The sequence below is a fragment of the Coenobita brevimanus genome, chromosome 66 (genome assembly GCF_032717465.1).
Source record: "Coenobita brevimanus isolate Jiangsu-jjx chromosome 66, ASM3271746v2, whole genome shotgun sequence".
Lineage (NCBI taxonomy): Eukaryota > Metazoa > Arthropoda > Malacostraca > Decapoda > Coenobitidae > Coenobita > Coenobita brevimanus.
The window spans coordinates 12,126,596-12,147,801 of NC_137019.1; the positions used below are offsets into that span (position 1 = coordinate 12,126,596).

The window sequence follows — 21,206 nt, forward strand, 5'->3', positions numbered from 1 at the left end:
ACGGTAAGTGATGATATGAAAGGATTGGTGGAACTGATAAGAAAAGAGAGTGAAGTGAAATTAATCTAAGAAAGTCTAATCTGAAGAGAAGAACAGGACGATAGAAAAAAAAAAACTACTGTATTGTAAGAATTTTGAAATTAAATATAACAGCGTTTGGATAGTTACATAAACCCTGTATGATTAGGATTTTAATTGTGAATATACATTAATTAGGATTCGGTCATTGACATGTGCAAATAGCGGTTATTTAAATATTAAGTTATTTATGTTATTTATTTTTATATTCATCTCTGATGCAAGGACTTGTGCTTTTCGTATAAATTTATGCATCTCATAGGGATTAATTTTAGATATTTTGTGCATATTTTATTTTAATGATTTCTTTTAGTATTGTGTGTGATGTGGTTTGGTGTTTGGGTATTCGTGATATATAATGGTTTCTCTTCATTATATGTTTTATGTATATTTATAATTTTCACCGCTTCTTTTAGCGTTCGTGTGCTGTGATGCTATGTGGGTTAGTTTTTCTCTCGGTATTCGCTATATAGTCGTTCTTTCGTTATTCGCTATTTACCATGTCTTTCCTTATTCGCTGTTTAGCATTTCTTTCGTTCGCTATGTATAATTTATTTCGTTCTTCGCTAAGTTAAATGGTTTCTTTATTCGGCTACTCATGATTTACTTCTTAGATAATGGATACGGACCTGTACTACCGTCTTCCCTTTCTTAAAACCTGCGTACTGTTATTTATGGTTCTTTTACGCCCTCTAGTTTGAAATAAGGAAGAGGGGAAGCGGCGTCGACTGCCTTAATTCACTCCTGTCAAACACCATCAGTAGCGCAGGGGAGGAGGCAGTGGTGGTGGTGGTGGTGATTCTGGTGATGATGATTAGTGGTGATGGTGGTTGTGGTGGTGATAGTGGTGAGAATGGTGGTGATGGGGAAGGTGTGGATGGTGGTATTGGTGATAGTGAGGATTTTAATGGATATTAGTGGTGGTAATGATGGTTGAAATTATGGTGATGTTTATAGCAGTGGTGATGGAAAGTGATAGAAATGGTGCTGATGTATGGTGTGTCATGAATGAGGGTGGTGACTGGTTTTATTTTCTTTTTTTTTCGTAGTTCTGGTGATGGCAATAGTTAAAGTAAAAATAATGACAAAGAGTGCTCATAATAGTAATATTAGTTGGTGGGGATGGCGTTAATAGTAAAAGTTATGGTGTAGGGAAAAAAATAACAGTACCTTTACTGGCACTGGGATTGAGGTCGAGAGGATGATGGTTACTGTATTAGCGACAGTGACAGTGATAGCAGTGACGGTAATGTCTGTAGGAGAATGACAGACACAGTATCTCTAGTAGTAGGAGTGGGGGTGGCAGTGATAACAGTGATCTCTTTCGTGTTATTGATTGCCAGAGTGAGTTATGACGCGTTGAGTGTACTGATGACAGATGTGACGGCGTGGTGTGTGTACCAATCTGTGCGTGGGTGTGTGCGTCAATATGCGTGGGTGGGTGAGCTTGTGTGCGTGGCTGCCTTCACGTTCACCAGCAATGATAAACAAAACGAGAATCGCCCGAAACCACGCACTGGACGACCTTCCTCTCGCAAACCCATTCTTCCCTTATATGCCTTTGAGTGCTTAAACTTAAGTTAAGGTCTTTGCAACTGCTTGTTTGCGTGCAGTTTGAGAGAGGACAGAGTGGCATGGAACCAGTTCGTTTGTGGCCACCTCCTACGGGATTAAGCGACTGGTTATAGATGAATAGATAAATAGATAGGCAGATGGATGGATGAATAAACAGACAGATAGAAGGGTCGTCATTGTAGAGGGTAGGGTGGTTGGTGAGGGAGGAGGAAGAAATAAAGGTCGTTGGTGTAGGGGATGGTTGGTACTCATGGTCGTCATTGTAAAGGTCGTGGGTGGGGGGGGGGGAAGGAAGGGTGGAAGAGTGAGGGAGGGAGGGCGGCGAGGCGAGATTAGAGGGTAGGGGAAGCAGGAGGAAGACACACCTAGCTCTCTTAGCAAGTCGTAACCATTAATAGGACAGTAGTTATTAGCAGGATAGGGGTGGAGGGGCGCTGGGGAGGAGGGAGGAAAGAGTGGGCCTGAAGAGGGAAGCATGGGAGGGAGGTAAAGAGGGAAAAGAGGAATGGAGGGGGAGAGGAATTGTAGAGAAGGGGAAAGAGGAGTTGGGAATAGGATTGAAGTGGGAAAGAAGGAAAGGGAAAGGAAGGAGGAAGATATGATGAAGAAGGCAGGAAGGAATTGAGGAGAAGATGGCGAGAAAGGAAGGAAGGGAAGGAGAGATAATAAAGCGGGGAAAGAGAGGGAGAAGAGAGTGTGTGTGTGTGAGTACAGATGGGTGTCAGTGGATGTATATGGGCAGGTTTGAGTTATGGTCGCTAGGCAGGTATGTGTAAGCCAGGTGTGTGTGTGTGTGTGTAAAAATAACACACTAGTCGCTGTTTCCATTTCTGTCTGATTTTGTCGCGGTTGATTAAAATTAGGACAAGGTATATCTAGAAAGAGTAGGGAGCAGAGGAATAGAGTCATATATCTAAGCGAAGTTGTTGTGGGATCTTGAGTCGTATTATTTCAAGTTCGGACGCTCCTTACCACCTCTTCTTTACCTGTTTATTTTTGTTTATGGGACCGTAATATTCGTTTGTATTTTATTTGTGTGAATTATATGAATATTAAGAAAGATGCACGTAGATTATAAGAGATTTAAGATTTGCCTCTCCATATAGCCTGTCAGATCTTGCCCCACCTCTGTTCCATGATATTTCTTACTTGCTGCCTGTAGATGGTATTTAACGGGGAAAGTCCAGTGTTGTTAGTTGGTTATTGATAGGATGTAGAGTTCTCACAGACCCCCCCCCCCCCCATCTCTCTCTCTCTCTCTCTCTCTCTCTCCCTCTCTCCTCCCCATCCACATTTTCAAGCCTATGTAACACCCTCCTTCCTTAACACCAGCTGAAGTCTCTCACCCCCCCCCCTCTCTCTCTCCCCCATCCATTACCCCCAGGATAAAACTCGCACATTTTAAAAACACATAATGCAACCCGGAATTATTAGACGCGTGATCCATGGCCCGGATTATGGAGCAATCCTTTAATTCTTTAAGGCTGCTTAATGGGTGATATTCTTTTCTCCCCGCGATGATAAAACATGATAAATGCGGGAAAGTTTGTGGAAGTTAGTTAACGATAACTAGTCTTAAAAAGTTTCCCCCTCCCTCTCTCTCCCTCCCAGAAAGCTTGAAGGCCTGCGGGAGGAGAAGAAGAAGAAGGGGGTGCCTCTCCTCCTCCCTCATGTCCACATGTACTCCTCCTCTGCCATCTTGTCGCAGTCACTAAAGCTTTCTGCGTCCCTTTATGTCATTACCTTGAAGTACTTAATCTCTTATTCAGTGACGTTTTGTTTTTTCACTTTGTAACGGACGATTTTCTTCATATTAAAAGAAATTTTCCGAACTGGAAGGGTTCAACACAGCATTCTTCAACCCCTCATTAGTAGAGGTCCATCCTGACCTAAGTAAAACCATCACGTAGTATAGCCTAAGCACGCTAAAGATAACGTTACCGAATTGATTTTCATCGCAAATTACTTCCATAATCGAAACTATAGGGATTAGAGCTGATTGTTCATCCGTGCAAGGCATATCAATCTGAAAAATAATTCCATAACGTCTTTGGAGTACTGTAATCTTAGGTAAATGTATACGGAATAAAAGATGCATGTATTTTTATATATTCCAACTTTAAGTATCTTGTAGACATTTCAGCGAGTATGATCACTTCTTTTTGCTTATTCTGAAGTGCTGTTTGTTTTATCTGGCGTTAATAATCGTGGGTCGGCGGGGAAGGACTGGGGTGAGGGTTATCAGTAGCGGCGGATGCTTGTGTTATGTCCTAGGCGAGTAGTCACATCAGGCGTTTCTAGATAATGGTCTGATTGTTTGTACGTGACAGGAATCTTGTAGGAGTTAAATTTGGCCCCAGCACCATCTCCTGGTTGACGTCTCTTGTAGGCAAATATGAATAAAATTGTTTGTTACTGAATAGAAAAAAAAAAAAAAGAATCTCGTGGGTTAACCAGAATTAGAAACTTTTAACTCCAAATTGTTACCAAAATCATCCCGTATAAATTGCCAAAGTGCATCCCCCAAGTTGCTGGGTAAATCGGAATCACTTTCAACCCACAAACAGCTAGCATTTCATTCAAACAAAATCTCCTGCTACATGTGATGAGGGTGCGAGGGATCAAGTTAGATAGACTTACAGATATAGTACATTCACCTCCCTGGCTTGTTGTTCTGCCTCTCATCTTTCTTTGGTCCCTCAGTTGTCTTTCTTTTCGTCATTCTCCTTTTCCTCCCATCTCTTGAGTGTAGTGAATAGGTATTTTTCTTTAGCCATCATTCACAGTACTTCATCGTCTTGGATTGTGCAGTTGTATTATTCTTCTCGCCCTCTCCGTTCTTCCCTTGTGCTTCATAAACTCAGTAAGCACGTAGGAATATTTTTGTATCTTCCTGTATGTCTTACGCGTGATTTCTTTCCTGGCCTTGAGTTGTTGTTCACCCTTTCTCTTATTTTTCCCTGTCTTCCTTATTTTACTTCCTCTCTCCCTTACCTCGTTCTCTGCCACCTCACCAGTGTACGTATAAGGATATTTTTTTGGATCTTTATCAGTTTTTCGTTATTTCTATTCAGACTTTTAGTTGGTTTTCGCCTACCTCTCTTTTTTTTTTTTCCCGTCCTCTCTTTTTTCCTGTCTCTCTTGTTTCTCCTCGTCTCCTTTATTCGAAAAAGATAGAAGGGTATTTTTTTCTTTTATCAGTCGTACATGTTACTTTATTTTTTCCTCTCTCTGCTAAGGCGGTCTAGAGGGCGCAGTCTGTCATTTCCTTCTCTCTCGGTGGTGTGAGAGAGAGAGAGAGAGAGAGAGAGAGCGAAGTTTATATGAAGAGGAGGAAGGCGACAGATAGAGAGGGCGTATAAGAGAGTAAAGGAGAGCAGAGGGGTATAGAGAGAGAGAGAGGAAAGAGCAGGCTGAAGAGAGGAGGAGGAGGTTGGAGAGAGAGAGAGAGAGAGAGAGAGGTGGGGTGAAGGGATGAAATGATAGAAAGATGGGTATAAAACTGCGTATATGTAAGGGAGAGAGAGAGAGAGAGAGGTGAAATGATAGAAAGATAAGTATAAAACTGCGTATGTGTACGAGAGAGAGAGAGAGAGAGAGGTTGGACGCGCCCCCTTGCCCTATCCTCCCCCCCCCTCCTCTCGCTCTCTCTCTCTCCGGGCCGCACCAAACCCGCGGCACAAAATGGGTGGCAGTGTGAGGTGGCGGTGGCGGTGGTGGCTTCTCCTCCTCCCAGCCGCCATTCCGCCGCCTCCGCCGCCGCCGCCAACTCTTGCCATTGCGTGGAATATTAACAGAATTTTAATTATTTTTTTGCTTTCCCATTATTTTTCCCAATTTTCGTTTGGACTTAGATTTTTAGAGATTAAGTGGCAAGGTGCATGTATATATATATTTTTTTGCAGTCTCTGTGATTTTTTTTTTTCGTTTTGTCTGCTAGCGCGTACAATATATCCTCCCCGCCCCCGATTTTTTTTTTTCTTTTTATGCCCGTTTTTTTCACATCTTCATTCCGACTTTGATCTTGAGAGACGTTCGATCCATGAATGCGTTGTTGATGGTCTTTGTGGAGTTTTTTCGATGGTCCATTAATTTCTCCTTCGCTTGTGTATTGCTTGATTTTTTTTCCCCATTTTAGTGATCAGACTTAGAATCACAGATAAAATCGCAGTTTTTTATTCAGTATTTATTGTTTTATGGTGTGTGGATGTGCAATGAGGTTCGTCAGTTCCGTAGTTTAGATTTGTGAGGAAGCTACGACTCTGCTTCTTTTTAACAAGGCTATGAATAATTAATGGGAATGATAAAATGCTTATAAAAAATCGAAAGGTCCACGCTAGATATACCCGCTAACGTTGTGCTCCCATTTTCGAATCCACTGTGTTACTGACGGAAATTCTGGACTGCGTTTTATCTAGCATTTGCCTTTATAATTCACTCTTTGCCTTGGACTTTTTTTTTTTTTTTTTTTTTGACGAGGACAATCGTTCACCAATAATCACCTTCAAATTAGACATATCCCTGGCTGAGGTTAATGTATTTTAAATGTAACTACTTATTTATTTTATTTATTTATTGTAGTCCATTCTTATTATTATTATTATTATTATTATTATTTTTTTGTTATGAACGCGACCTACTAACTTCCAAATATTAGGGTAAATTAATTTTTCACAACGCTTTGACTCATTTATTTTCTTGAAGAACAGAAAATAATTGTAAGTCTGTTTGCTATGTAGTTATTTTCATTTCATCCAGTCTTTTTTTTTTTAACGACCGTCTTTGCCGAATATTTTTTAGGCGATTTTGTGATAAGGCAATAAATTTTCACCTCGAATTTCACATCCAAATATTTGTCAGCGATCCTTCCTTGCATTATATTACGAACACCAGTTAAACTCACCTACCCAGAGCACAGATTGTACTGTATGTATGTATTTATTATTTGCTGATCCCTAGTTATATTTAGTTTATATTTACCGGTAGTTTAAGGGAGATTTATCGAACTGAGGGAGGTTAGATATAGCCTTCTCTTTCACTGCCATACATCTCCTTGAAACTAAAGAAAAAATTATCTTTATTTTGGAAGATTAAAAATTATATATCTGCCCTCGGGGTGAAGAAATTGGTAATATTCGTATATCTGTGCATCACAAACTATTTTATATCCTACTAATCTTAGACGATTCTTTTAGCTCGAGAAATTCAGACGTCTATAATTTCAATTAGGCTTAAACCAGGCGATTTTATGTATCTCTGAAGGGATTTATAATTGTGCAGGGATTAATTAAGGCTGCGTCTAACCCTATTGGTAAAAAAATCTCCCCTTGGTTTAATAAAATCGTCTAGTGAGAGCTGGAATAAAATAACGAAAATCACTTCTAATGTGGTCAAAAATATCCCGTACTTGTATAATCTGTGGCCGAAAATTAGAAACAGCGGTATATGCCAGCCAACGCCAAGTACTTTTATTTTTAGTTATATTTTGTATATTAAACCTTTGAGTTCGTGTGACGTCCTTCTTGTTTTATTCCCTTTACTACCAGACGATTTTATTCTTTAGAAAGGCCTGAGTTAGTGAAAGGATTTATTAAGTCTTTATCTAACCCCTCCTCCAGTTCAAAGCGTCATAAGATGGCAAAAATAGTATGAAAAATAAAATGAAAAAGATGTCCCCAAGCTCAGAGGGCCAACTGACATTCTGGACATTCTGACATTTGTTTTTTATTTATGTGTGATCCATGCTTTGTTATAATTTATGAGGTTTGTAATAATTGTGATAATTTTTTATAATAAGATTTCCGACTGCTCTTACCCTTGCTTATTTCCTCTTTAAATTAGTACAAAATAATTATAATAGTATCAGAGCAGTAAGTACTTCTGTTATACTTCTAATTCTTTGTGTATGATCCACTTTTCACATTATTACGACCGCCGATCACTGATATTCTGACTGCGCTTTTTCTTGTCTTTTCTCGCTGCAGATAAGTACATAGCATTGATGATAATAATAATAATAATGATAATAATAATGATACGTGAATGACACGTATAACAACAACAACAACAACTACAGTAATAATAATAATGGTAGTAATAATAATAATAATAATAACAGTAATAATAATAATAATAATAATAACAGTAATAATAATAATAATAATAATAACAACAACAACAACAACAACAACTACGTAAATGCCACGTATGAACTTCATTTATATTTATTTGCATATTATGATCCCTCCATCCCCTTATTACGACCACCACTCACCAATCCCTTTACATTCCCTGGTGTATTTTCCGCCAATGATCGCAGTCTGGGATGGACGCTGAATATCATCGGGCTGAGGTTAGGGTCGCTTGCATTTCCTATGTCTGTTTCAGCTATACTCCTTTTACACTAACTTGTCCTAAAACTACTATTTTTCCATCTTGAACGCGCTGAGTTGTAGCAGTACATGGACACTGGATTATCATTCTTGTTACGAAGAAGTTCTGTGGAAGGGATGTAGAGCCGTAGCATTGTCCTTCTCTGCCACTGAACTGTGTGAAGTAAGCTGTAAATGGACGAAAATTTTGGCCAAGTTAAGACGAAAAAAATATAGATTACGTCATTTTAAATTTATTCTCTCTGCCACCCGACCATGTGTAGTGAAATCGGTTCCAGTAGTTTCTCCTAAGCTTAATAAAATCGCCTGAAGATGGCAAGAAGGAAATACGGGAGACGTCGCGATTGAGAACGCCAGAAGCAGACTCCATCTTGAGAAATTCTTGCGGTAACTATTAATATTATTATTTTTTTTTTCAACTGAGGAATGGAGTCTCGTCGTCTGAAGTTAAATTATAAAACACAGTATCTCATTTTCCTATCTCTCATTTTCTTAAAAGATATTGTAATTATTGTCACGGAAGAATTTGATATTTTTCCTACACCGCAGGCTAATTTGTGACCGATATTTCTGTATCCTCCAAATAAAAAAAGATTTACGGCAGTCAGTGAATAATTTTGTGTTAGTATTTGGACACGATATGTATAATTCTTCTTGTTCTCTGTATCGAAAATATTAAAGTACCGATTTTTTTGTCTTTATTCATTTATTTATTTATTGGTATATTTTTGAGGGACGGGTAGAGGGAACTACACTTCAGAATTTGTCTTAATAGAAAAAAATATATTTTTTAAACCAAAAATTTTTACCGCCAGTTATATGAAACACACACACACACACACACACACACACACACACACACACACACACACACACACACACACACACACACACACAGCAGCAGACCTCCCGCCAGTGCTCGGTGGCCCCAAGATAGATCGTGTATAGCGGTGATCTATATCCATGTGTTGAATATTAAATCAAGATATATGCCTCGTTTATTGCAGCAGTGCTAGGCGATAAATCTGGGCAATATTTATCAGTTGAGGAGTATAGCGAATATGGATGGCCTAGCAAGGTTGTGTTTTATGGTTATATCAAGGTTGGGGCCACTTCAGTACGGTGACGTGTTTTTTTCTGGTTTGATTTTTTTTTTGGTGGCTTTTTTTAAGGGGGGAAAAGGGGGTTAATTTTTGCTGCTAACTGGGTGATTTTGTCATTCATGTTAGGGAAGGTGTTAATGGAGGCAATTTTTACCCATTTTTTATAATAATGTACTTTATATTTCATGTTCATTTATGTATTTTTATTTGTGCATTCTATTTCATCGTTTATCTGTTCATTTATTCATGCTACCAGACGATTTTATTCAGCTCTTGTGGTGAGGGGGTTAAAGGAGGCTCTATATAAGCCCTCCAAATATCTCTACAGCTGAATAAAATCGTCTGGAGATAATAAGAGCAAATTATTTAAAATATTATTGAAGTGGGGAAGTTTATTTTTAAGAGAATCCTTTGGCTTATTATGCTTTGATATCTTTTAGGAAATTTAAGTCATGGCGTCTTGTTTTTTGTTCTTGGGTAATGGTGTGATATGGATTAGGGTTATGGTCTCTCTCTCTCTCTCTCTCTCTCTCTCTCTCTCTCTCTCTCTCTCTCTCTCTCTCATCCTGTCCTTCAAAGAGAGTAATATCATGCCATTCTCTCACGAAACCCTAATGTAATAAAGGTAATAAGGTCACACGACAAAACAGACTTTCTTCCTCAGGACAAGTAGTTTTTTTTTGTCTACTTATTTACTTATTTTACTGCCCCTGAAAATTGTTGTTAGTTAATGCAGTATTAAGCTCATAGATGTGCTGAAAAAAGCTCCATATTGCTCACTTGTATTTCTTATATAAAATGTAAAATTGCCTAAATGTATATATAGTGCATAAATATGTTGAAAAGGATGTTGCTTAATGCTCGATCTTATTTCTTTGGTAAATGTAAGAAAATATAAAGGCCATGAAATGAATAAATAAGGATGAACAGGCTGAATAATTTTGCATATTTCTCACTCTGATTTTTTGGACACATTGGTTAGAATATAAGTGTGTGTGTGTGTGTGTGTGTGTGTGTGTGTGTGTGTGTGTGTGTGTGTGTGTGGGGCGAGAGAACTGTCACTGTGTTACTACCATTGTGTTAGCATCGATTACGAGGGGTTGGGAGGCTAGTGAATTGTTAATATTATCGACAGCGCCACCCCACATGCTTGCTTGTGCTTGGTTCTCGCTCACTGATCTTGAGAGAGAGAGAGAGAGAGAGAGAGAGAGAGAGAGAGAGAGAGAGAGAAATAAGAGCCTGCATGACGGGTGAGGTGCAAAACGAAGCGCAAGTTGCCGTTTTTTATTTTCGTTTTTTTTTTTTTAGGTTCAAAATATATGACATGGCAAAACTTAATTATGGCAAGACAAAGCGACAGGCGGGAGTTTATGGTAGCGTGGAGGGACGGAGAGGAAGAGGGAGGGGAGGGAGAGAGAGAGGAAGAGGGAGTAGGGGGAGAGGAAAGACGAGGGAGAGGGAGGAAATGGAAAGGGAGGGAGAACATGGGGAGACGAGGGAGGGAAGAGGGAGTTTGATGAAGAGGGGAGAAAAAGTGGAAGGGGAGGGAGGAAAGAGGGTGAAAAGAGGAAGGGAATAGAAGGGAGAGAGGAAATGAGGAATTGGAGAGGACGAGGAAGAAGGGAAGAATATTAAGAAATGAGCCAATTGGAAGAAGTGTTGACAAAAGAGAGAGAGAAGTTGAAAAGAGGGAGTTGAGTGGGGGAGAAGATGGGAGAATGGGAAATTAAGAAAAAAGAGGGGGCGATGAGAAAATAAGCAGTGAAAAGAGAGAGAGAGAGAGAGGAAACAGAAGCGGAAGAGGGAGGAAAGGAGGAGGAGACGTCAGAAATAGACATGGAGGTAGGAAAGAGAAGAGAGAAAAGGGGAGAGAGCGTCAGATAATAGACAGGGAGGAGAGTGAAGAGAAAGGGGAGAGAGAATGTCAGAAAGTAAAGGCACGGTAGGAGGAAAGAGAAGAGAGAAAGCGGGGAGAGAGCGTCAGAAAATAGACAGAAAGGGAGGAAAGAGAAGAGAGAAAGCGGGGAGAGAGCGTCAGAAAATAGACAGAGAGGGAGGAAAGAGAAGAGAGAAAGGGGGGGAGAGAAAGGGTGAGAGACCGTCAGGCAAGGCAGGCCATCTCCCTCCCCTGAATTGATGGCGTTATGTCCAGAGCAGCGGAATCCATTTGTGGCGCTACTCTGTCCATTCCATAGCCAGACCAACGCGTCCCACTTGCAACGCACCCTTGCAACCTTCCGTCAGTGCATGCAACAATGAAAAATGTGGGGCAAAAATTGGTGGGGATATTTTCGATTAGTGGGGTGCTAAGAATGTAGTGGGAGTATCGATTGCCATGTCTTTTGCAACATTCCTTCGGTGCATGCAATAGTGAATGATGGTACCAAAAACCTGTAGGATACCGGTATTTTTTATTGGAAGATTGTTAAGAATTGTGTGTGTGTGTGTGTGTGTGTGTGTGCGCGCGCGCATTTAAGAAAGTGTACCTCTGTGGTATGTTTCTTGAAGGATCCTTTTTTGCCGTCATTTGTATGTTTAAAGAAATTTCGTTCCCGTACATTCACTGATAACAGTTAAAAAAGCCTCATATCATTTTCTTTCCTTGCTGACTAGGAAGGGGCATCTGTCATAAACAAGACTTACAAAAAAAAAATGCTCATTGATAATGTTGCAATTTGATGTGAATAGAAGATGGGATGGAGGGGGAAGAGTAAGGGAAAGGAGGGATAGGAAGAGGGGGGAAGGAGAAATGGGAAGGGGGAGGGTGATAGGAGGGGAGGGGAATATGGGAGAGAGTGGGACAGGGAATTGTGTCTGAGATCTCTTAAATCTCACACGATCAACTCTCAACACGTGAAGTTTCTTGTGGCAATCATAAATTCCTTGAAATCTTAAGAAGGGGCAAGAATGAGTTTCGGTGGATCGAGCTGCTTCAAGTGCTGGACATTGATTCTAGGCATTGATTCTGGGCATTGATTCTTCGTGCGGGGCTTGTCTGGGATACTTGGCTCCTCTTGTGTGTCCCAGTACCCCACATTTCTCAAGTATCGAGGTGTAATTTGGTTTTCTGAAAGTGCTTATTCGCTTCTTTGTGATTACAGTGGCTTCTTTGTGGGTGTCTTGAGTTCCTCTCCTTTTTATTTTTATTTTTTGTGTGTGTGATATTGAATAATCTTTGAGTGAATACTTTTAAATTTAGAATAGTTTCTTTGTGAACACTTGAGCTTTTAATGATTGTGTGTGTGTGTGTGTGTGTGTGTGTGTAGAGGGGAAACTTTTGAACTTTGATTTAATTCTTTTTTGTGTCTTTTGAACTTTGAATAATTGTGGTTACTTTTAAATATCTTTTGTTGGTGAATATTCTGAACTAATTTTTTTCGTAGTTTTTTCTGGGCTTTGAATAATGTTTGGGAATATATTTTGAGTTTTTTCTTTCAATTATTTAGTTTTCCATTTCCATTTCATATCGTTAGTTAATCGTTTTTATATTGTGTCTTTTCTTATCATCGTTTTCCACTTTTTTTTATTATTTTTTTCACGTTATAATTGGTCGAAGGTTGGTGTTTGTTGTCTTTGTCTTTTGTTGTTTATAAATGTCTGTCGATTTTGATATCTACATTTTTCTCTCCTGTTTTTATTTGTATTTGTGTCTCCTGTTTTTATCTACATTTTCTCCTGTTTTTTATCTATATATATGTCTTGTTTTTATTTACATTTTCTCATGTTTTTATCGGTATTTGTGTCTCCTGTTTTTATCTACGTTTTCTGTTTTTATCTACGTTTTCTCCTGTTTTTATCTACATATTCTCCTGTTTTTATCTACATTTTCTCCGTTTTCATGTAGATTTTCTCCTGTTTTTATCTACATTTATTCTTGTTTTTATATTCATTTTCTCCTGTTTTTATCTAAATTCTGTTTTTATCTAAATTCTGTGTTTTTATCTACGTTTGTGTCTCCTGTTTTTTTTTTTTAATTTTCTCTTGTTTTTCCCTAAATTTTCTCCTGTTTTCATCTACGTTTTCTCCTGTTTTCATCTACGTTTTCTCCTGTTTTCATCTACATTTGTCGCCTGTTTTTATCTACATTTTCCACGTCTCCGAGCACAGCCGTAGGAATGTCGCTTCTTCTCTCCCCTCGCTCTTCATCTCCGCCCATTAAAAGTGGCCCGACTGTCAAGACAAAAATAAAAAGGAAAAATGTGTTGAAGAAAAAAAAAAATCCTGGCTCTGATTCTTGCCCATTCCTCATTGGCTCGAAGGGGAGGCTGGGGGGCGTGGCTTAAATCATGACGTCACTGGTTTGTTTTGAGTTACTCCATAACAACGAAGCCCTTTTGTTTTGTGTTTTGCCACCTCCAGACGATTTTGTTCACTTGAGACTCCAAGGGAAATCGTCTAGAAACAGTCTTCGTTGGTGCTATAAGGGTGTAGTTTTGTGACTGGAGGTTTTAATACAGTAAAAAAAATCACCCCCTCCCCCTTTTTTCTTCTTTTTATCTTGTGTCAAACTTGTATCTGGAAGTAAAAAATCGTGCGCACTCTTTTCTGGCTCCCCTCAGACGATTTTTGGTGCAGCCTTCCATCCTCTAAGGGTTACAGCCAGTCTCTATAATGAAAAATCTTTAGGACTTTGCTGTTCCTCTCCTTATTCGATTCTGTGCAACTTCAGATTAGCCACCTATCCTCCGTTCTCACTGATTTAACTTATTTCCACCCTGAGGAGAGAGACGATAAAAAAATAAATAAATAAATGATGAATAAATTGAACTGGATTATCAGCACTTATCAGGAAGGTGAATAAATTGGACTAGAGGGGGAATACATCTGTGAAGGGAGGCGCCACCAGCAACATGCCTTATCAGAAAATTGGGAAGGACTTACGGGTAGGCTTAGGCTGACGTAAGATTGAGTCATGGCGCCCCGGTTTCGCGTTGTTTTTTTAGGAGACTATTCTCGTGGGTTTAGGAGGCTCTAGTCATTCTCGTGGACTTAGGAGGCTGTGTAATCTTGTGGGCTTAGGAGGCTGTAATTCTTGTGGGCATAGGCGGTTTAATGCCTGTGGGCTTAGGGGTTCTTCAGTCATTCTCGTGGGTTTAGGGGTTCTTCAGTCATCCTCGTGGACTTATGGGGCTCTGTAGTCATTCTGGTGGGCTTAGGGAACTCTATAGTTATTCTTGTGGGCTTGGTGGGCTCTGTAGTCATTCTCGTGGCATAGGAGGCCTTGTAGTCATTTTCTTGTGTTTAAGGGGCTCTGTAGTCATTCTCGAACGCTTACGGGCTCTATAGTAATTTATGTGGGCTTGGGGATTCACTAGGGGATCTGTAGTAATATATATGGACTAAGTGGGTTTTATAGTCATTCTTGTGGGCTTAGGGACTCTGTAGGGGCTGTCAAGTCATTCTCGTGGTCTTAGAGGACTCAGTAGCACCTCTTCCTTTCTAGTACATATATATTTTTTTTACTAAGAGCAGCTATGTCTGTAATTGAAATGTGTAGATAATTGTGTATAAGAGCCTATTGAAGTGTAAAATGCAAAATAAATCGCTCGTGTAGAGGTGCTAGGGAGCCTTCTAACTCAGGAGAATTCAGTCCATGAAGTGGAGACGAGCTGGGTGGGAGGAAGGAAGGAAGGAAGAAATAAGAGATGAAGGCGAGTAAGTGAGGTGGATATCCCTCCTTCTTCCTTCTCCCTCAGCTAGGCTTATGTAATGGCCTTCTTTTCTCCCTTCATCTCTCCATCTCCCTGCTCCCTTCTTTTTTTCTTTCCCTCACTGTTTCCATTTCTGCATCTCCCCGCCTTGATTTTTTCCCCTCATTATTCTCATGTTTCCCCTCATCTCTCCATCTCCCTTCCTCTCTTTACTTTTCCTTCCTGCACTACTTTCATCTCTCCCTTCTCTCATCAGTCTCCCTTCCTTACTTCATTTTTCATTCCTTCACTACTTTTGATTTTTCACCTCCCTTTCTCCCTTCGTCTCATTTTCTTCGTCTTGCTCCATCTCCCTAACTCCATTCTTTCATCTTGTCCTCTCTCCCTTATTCCTTCTCTACTTTCCTTTCATCATCTTGCCTTCTTCCTCCCTTCCGTCCTCCTCCTCACCCATCATCTCTTTCCTCTCCTCATCCTCTTCTCCTTAAATCCCTTCATCTCACTCCTCCTTTCTCCCCCCCCCCCTCCAGTATCTCCATCTCACTTTCTCCCTTCTTCCATCTCTAGTTCACTTCCTTATCTCTTCATTCCTGCCAACATTCTCATTTTTCATCCTGTCATCTTCATCGTTCCTCCATCCCAACCTTCTTCAGTGTCTCTTCGTCTGTTTATCTTCTTTCGTCCTTCATCTCTCCATCTTATTCCCTCCCTCCCTTCTTCATCTCTCAATCTTCTTTCCTCCTTCCTTCTCCCTCTTTTTTTCTTTTTTTTCCTCTTCCCCTTCCTCCTCCTCCTTCCCTCAGAAGTTGGCCTGGTGCCCCCACTGGCTCCGAATCGTCCAAGTCTCATCCGTAAAGAGAGAGAGAGAGCACAAAAACACGAATTCTGATGACAACTTTTGAGGGATTTTTAGAAGTTCAATTCGTGGGCAACATACATTATTTTTGCTTCCCCTAGACGATTAAATCCATCTTAGGAAGGAACTTTTGTAGTGAAGGGGTTAATGAAGGCAGTATCTAACCCCTCCAGTTCGAAAATCTTATCCATGTTTGAAAAAATTGTCTGGAGATGTCAAGAAAAAAATTGGGACGATTTTGAAGAAGTAATATAACACCTACGTCTGTCTCTGTTATTTATTTATATATTTTTTTAGTAACGGGGTCTAACTTGAGCCGTATATCTCTCTCTTTCTCTTTTTTTTCAACTCCCTCAGAAATTTATGCCACCAAGAAGCTGAGATAAGCATTAAGAAATTATATGAATCACCGTATCAGTGAGGCGAATATCCTTGTTGTGATCTAAGAAATCCTGATGCCCTTTATGTAAAATTCTTAAAATACAAAGGGAAATATACCAGACGCCATCTTCCTCTAGCCTGTGACTGTAATAAGAATGGAGATATAGATGACGGTGCATGTTTTTTTTCCCTTTTTTTATTAGTGATTAATGGTCGCCTCAGATGTTCTCTTGATGGACAATTTTTATTTATTTTATTTTACAGCCTGATGGTTTTATTGAATGTAGTAAAGACTCTGTGTTGAATGGGTTAATGACGTAGTGAAAGAATTATCTTCCGTGCTTCATATTAAAAAAAAAAAAAAATATATACTTATTAATTTGCCTTGTATTTTTTGAGTTCATGAAGATAGGAAGACCAATAATGAGGCTGAAATATTAGAGTGGATGAATACCTGAGGGAGGGTTGCTTGGAGTGGCATGAGGGAGAGATGACTGTGATGATTTGTGACATTTGAGGCTTGAATTTTTTTTTTTCCTTCTTCCTCTGGCTACATTGGATCACCTCTTGCATTTTATTCTGGAAATATAATAAAAAAAAGATTGATAATACATTGATAGATTGACACGTTATATTGTGTAATCCGGAAATTGTTGCCACGTATCCTCTTGAATAATAGATAGATGGAGATAGATAGATACCTTAATATTACATTGACCATAAATTTAGTCATTTAAAGGATTTTTTAGGTACATAAACCTGTAGATAGATATTGGTTGCTAATAACCTTAATATCCCGTCGTCCAGGCATTGTCACCCATAGATGTTAATAGATAGACAGACGACAGACATATAGGTAAATAGACAGATAGATACATAGAATGATGGGTAGATGGGCAGATAGACAGATAGATAGCTTGATAGATAAATTGCTAAATAAGGTAGATAAAAGTTCACTCACCTGTACCGGAAGTTTTCAGTAACAACACGATTATAAACAATACCCCCTTCGTCGTTCTTAATAACGTTATCTCGATAGGAAAAACGCAAGAGGGAGGGGTACGGCGTTATTGTCTTGAGGTGCGGCGATATTGTCTTGGTGATACGTGACATGTCGGGTCATACGGGGTGGTGATAGGGGTAGTGGGGTAGGTAAGGGGTCGTCCAGCGTGTTTATGGTGTATTGTTTCTAAGTGATGGATGGTGGCGTCTCCCACCTCCCTTCCTTTCATCACATCCCACTGACGCTAGTGTGAGTTTACTTGAGGATGTGAAGCGACTGCTGAGAATATTAAAGAAGGATGCAGATTGATAGATAAACTGGTTGATGGATGGCTGGGCTGAAAGAATGATTGATGGATTGACGGAAGTGTAAATTTAGTTCACGTATGGATGTGGAGACTGGCGAGGAATATGAAAGAAGGGAGTACATTGGTAGATTGATAAATAGATGGACTGATAGAATGATTGACAGATTGACGGAAGCGAGGATGTGGAAAGACTGGTGAGAAATGTAAGACAAGGTGGATGTGTGGGTGGAAGGATTGGTTGATGTATATAATGTTCTCACGTCTCAATTACCCTTCCTCCTACTTCTGCCATCCTTTATCTCAATTCTTTTTCTCCATTCTGCTGTTCCTGTATCCTCTATCTTCCCTCCTTACAATTTCAGTTTATATACATGCATTATTCGTTTCTCTACCTCCATTCATTATTTCCAGTTTTCTCACCTTTCTCTTGTTCCTCTCCCTTTTTCCCCTTCTCCTCTCCCCCCTCACCTTTTCCTCTCTCCCCTCGCCTTCATTTCTCCCCCTTCACCTTCTCCTCTTCCCCCCTCACCTTCTTCTCTCCCACTTCACCTTCTCCTCTGTCCCCTTCCACCTTCACCCCCACCCCAGACAACATTCTAACGGGAGCTACGATGATGGACAGAGTTGTTTGAAATAGTTGCGGTTGCGTGCGTGATTTGTCCATTCTGTTTTATTTTATTTTTTCTTTGTGAGGAGGGGGATGGTGGGGGCTGTCAACGAGAGTAAATAAATGTCGTACGAGGAACAATCTTCCCCCTGAAAAAAGAAAAGAAAGAAAAGGTGTGCGAGTGATCATTGTTTTGATTTCTTGATGACGCGGTGGATGGATGAGGCGATTTGTCAAGTTCATCCCAGAAGTTAATATTGTCAGTTATATACCGATTTATTTTTATTTTTACTTTTATTCTTGTTTGTTTTTGCTCCGAAAGACATAAGCAAACATACATTAGTTCCCCCAAATATACGAGGTGGTTTTTAATCCATTGGCGTCTCTCTTTTAATATATTTTTACTACGACCTGATGACTTTATTGAATTTACTTGCCGGAATAGCGAAGGGCCCCAATTCTCTTCGATTAAGGAAACTCCCTAACACCTTTTCCTAAGCGATTTATTTTATTTATGACACCTGGCTCTCCTCTTTTGTATTAATATAAATCCTTCCAATATCGTCGTATTCTGCATCTATAACGTACAAAAGGATATTAACCAGCCATATGCAAAAATAAATCGCTAAGGATGGGGTGTTAGGGAGCTTCCTTAACCGACGAGCATACGAGTCAAGGAATTAATCAAACCTGTTCCTTATAAGCAGAATAAATTTATATGGGGGTAACAAACTAAAAAAAAAGAAAAGTCACCGTATTATGTGGGTTAATTTCCGTGCATATTATTATTATTATTATTATTATTATTATTATTCTGTTTTGGTTTATTCTTGCCACCTACGGACCATTTTCTTCAACACAGGAAAGGCATCTTGTATGGAAAGAGTTAATGGACCCTCTAGCCCGAGAAGAACTTCAGAACTTAAAAAAAAGAAAAAATCGTCTGTAGGCAGCAAGAACTAAGCCAAGACACAATCGTACTGATAAGATTAATTAGAAAAAAACGCAATGGTCGAATCTGCGCCCTCCATTAAAAAAAAAAAATCTCCCAAGCCGAGCAAAATCGTTTGAATAGAGCAAGAATAAACTAACCCGAGACGTAATTATTCTGAGAGGATTAAAAAGAAAAAAATGCAGTCTTCTTCCCGACGGCCCCCAAGAAAGGTAAATTGGCCAACTTCATTAATTTAGTCATTACCTTGGGGAGTGAGAGAGAGAGAGAGAGAAAAAAAAAGAGGAAAAAAGTGGAAGAAAAAATGAGAGTTCACGCCTCATTCCCCTGGCAAATGAAAAAGCAGGTTAACACTTTGATGGTGCTAGGAATAACACCAGATAACACGCACCTGGTGTGATCAATAGTCCCTTTACAGTCTGGGGTTCCTGACTGTAGTTCTTTTACTTGAACTTGGCCCAGATTTCAGTGTTTTTTATAGCTTATTTCACGTAGCTCAGTGGTAGAAAAAGACAGCACAACGGCTCTACATCCCTTACCTAGCACTGCATCGTGATTAACACTAATCTAGTATTAATCTTTCTTTCTGGACCTCACCATTAAAGATAGATACCGGTAGCAATGTCAGGCCAAGCTAAAGTGGAAGGATTATAGTCAGTGGGGCTCGATCTCACTCTAGAGCGTCCCCCGAGCGTGAGAAGTGCCAAACCGCCCAAGCCATGAGGTAGTGGGCCATCGCATGCTTAGCGCCCGTACCTCACCGCGCCTGCACATTAAGGGGGGGCTGAGTGCCCTATCCGGCCCCCTCCAGTCACCGTAATTAAGCCTCTCCCTGAGTAACAAAGACGCGAGAGCCTCTTTATTGGAAGATTATTGTCATCAGGAGCCCACGGTAAGATGGACGGCTGTCAGGCTTCCTCTGCGGCCAGTGAACCTTTAACACTGTCACACATTTCTCCCAGACTGATTTAGGTCGCAGGCGATAGTAATAATAAAATGAAAGGCTGATTATTGCTAAAAGGTCCATGAATTTATGATTAATGGAAAGGATAAGGACGTTTCTGGCAAGATATTTCAGCTTATGTGTATACATGTACTTGTGTTCTCAACTTCCTCAGTATGGTTAAGTTAGATCACACTGCAGATCCTGTTAATTTGTTACTTCACTGGTATGTACTTCATTGTCTCTGCTCACATCAGGTTTTCTTGTTTCAGTGCAACAACAGATTCGTCCTTACGTGGTATTCACCCCTTCCTCCTCGTTTATATCAGTGTCCCCTCATGTTTACTTCACTTTCTATGAGTATTTTGTGTCCTTTGGCCGCCACTAACCATCCTCTTTCTTCCTCCGCAGGGGCCAATGGGCTGCGACGCCGCGGAAGACAGACCTACACGCGGTACCAGACGTTGGAGCTGGAGAAGGAGTTCCACACAAACCACTATCTAACGCGGCGAAGAAGAATAGAAATGGCGCATGCCCTCTGCCTCACCGAGCGACAGATCAAGATATGGTTCCAGAACAGGAGGATGAAGCTGAAGAAAGAGATCCAGGCGATTAAGGAGCTTAATGAGCAAGAGAAGCAGGCACAGAACGCGAAACTGGCGGCGCAGCAAGCTGCACAAAATGCCCAATCCATGACCCAAAACCAGGGGGCGGGAGGGGGGGCCGGGGACCAGAACCCCGCGAACCCCCCGCAAAACTAACGACGCTACTTCATCTATACGCTAGGATTAAGGTGAGTACCCGCACTGGTCTGCCCTGTTGTTTATATGAGTATTCCTGAGTATGTTGTCACTGAGGAGAAGAAATTTTAAGATGGGTTTAAAAGGTGTGCAGGATTGATGTTTGGGGATGAGGGTAGGAACCTACTGCTGTAAACATTGTCTCGGTTATCATATTTCCAGACGGACGCATTAAAGCATTTTTTTTTTTTTTTTTTTTTTTTTTTTTACCATCAGACGATAATATTCTAGATAATACAAGACGATCTTTTTCAGCAGAAGGGGTTATTGATATCAGTTAGAGGGTTACTATAGCTTTCAATCTAACATCTTTTTAGTTAAAGACATGTAGTTAACATTTCATCCAAGGAGATTTATTGGACGGGAATTTCGGGAGGCGTAACTGCTTCTGATGCACTAGAAATACGAGGACAGCATCTTGACACTCCTGGTACATCTGTTTTTATTTCATTTCCATAAAGCCATAGTTCATAATACTTCATGTAAAAAATACCGTTTTCCTCCTCTGGCTTGTTTAAAAGTAGTGCATGACAAGTTGATGCAGTTAAGTTGTGCTCG

The 21,206-nt window shown here is 40.1% G+C and overlaps 1 protein-coding gene across 1 annotated transcript in view; it reads left to right on the forward strand.

Moving 5' to 3' along the window:
• The window catches only part of LOC145405300 (homeotic protein ultrabithorax-like), a 301,815-nt gene extending 281,206 nt beyond the window's left edge, over window positions 1-20,609 (forward strand). The window contains exon 2 of the mRNA XM_080276721.1: window positions 20,260-20,609. Coding sequence (XP_080132847.1) covers window positions 20,260-20,609 — 350 coding nt within the window. The remainder of the gene's footprint in view (window positions 1-20,259) is intronic.
• The last annotated feature ends 597 nt before the right edge of the window (window positions 20,610-21,206 follow it).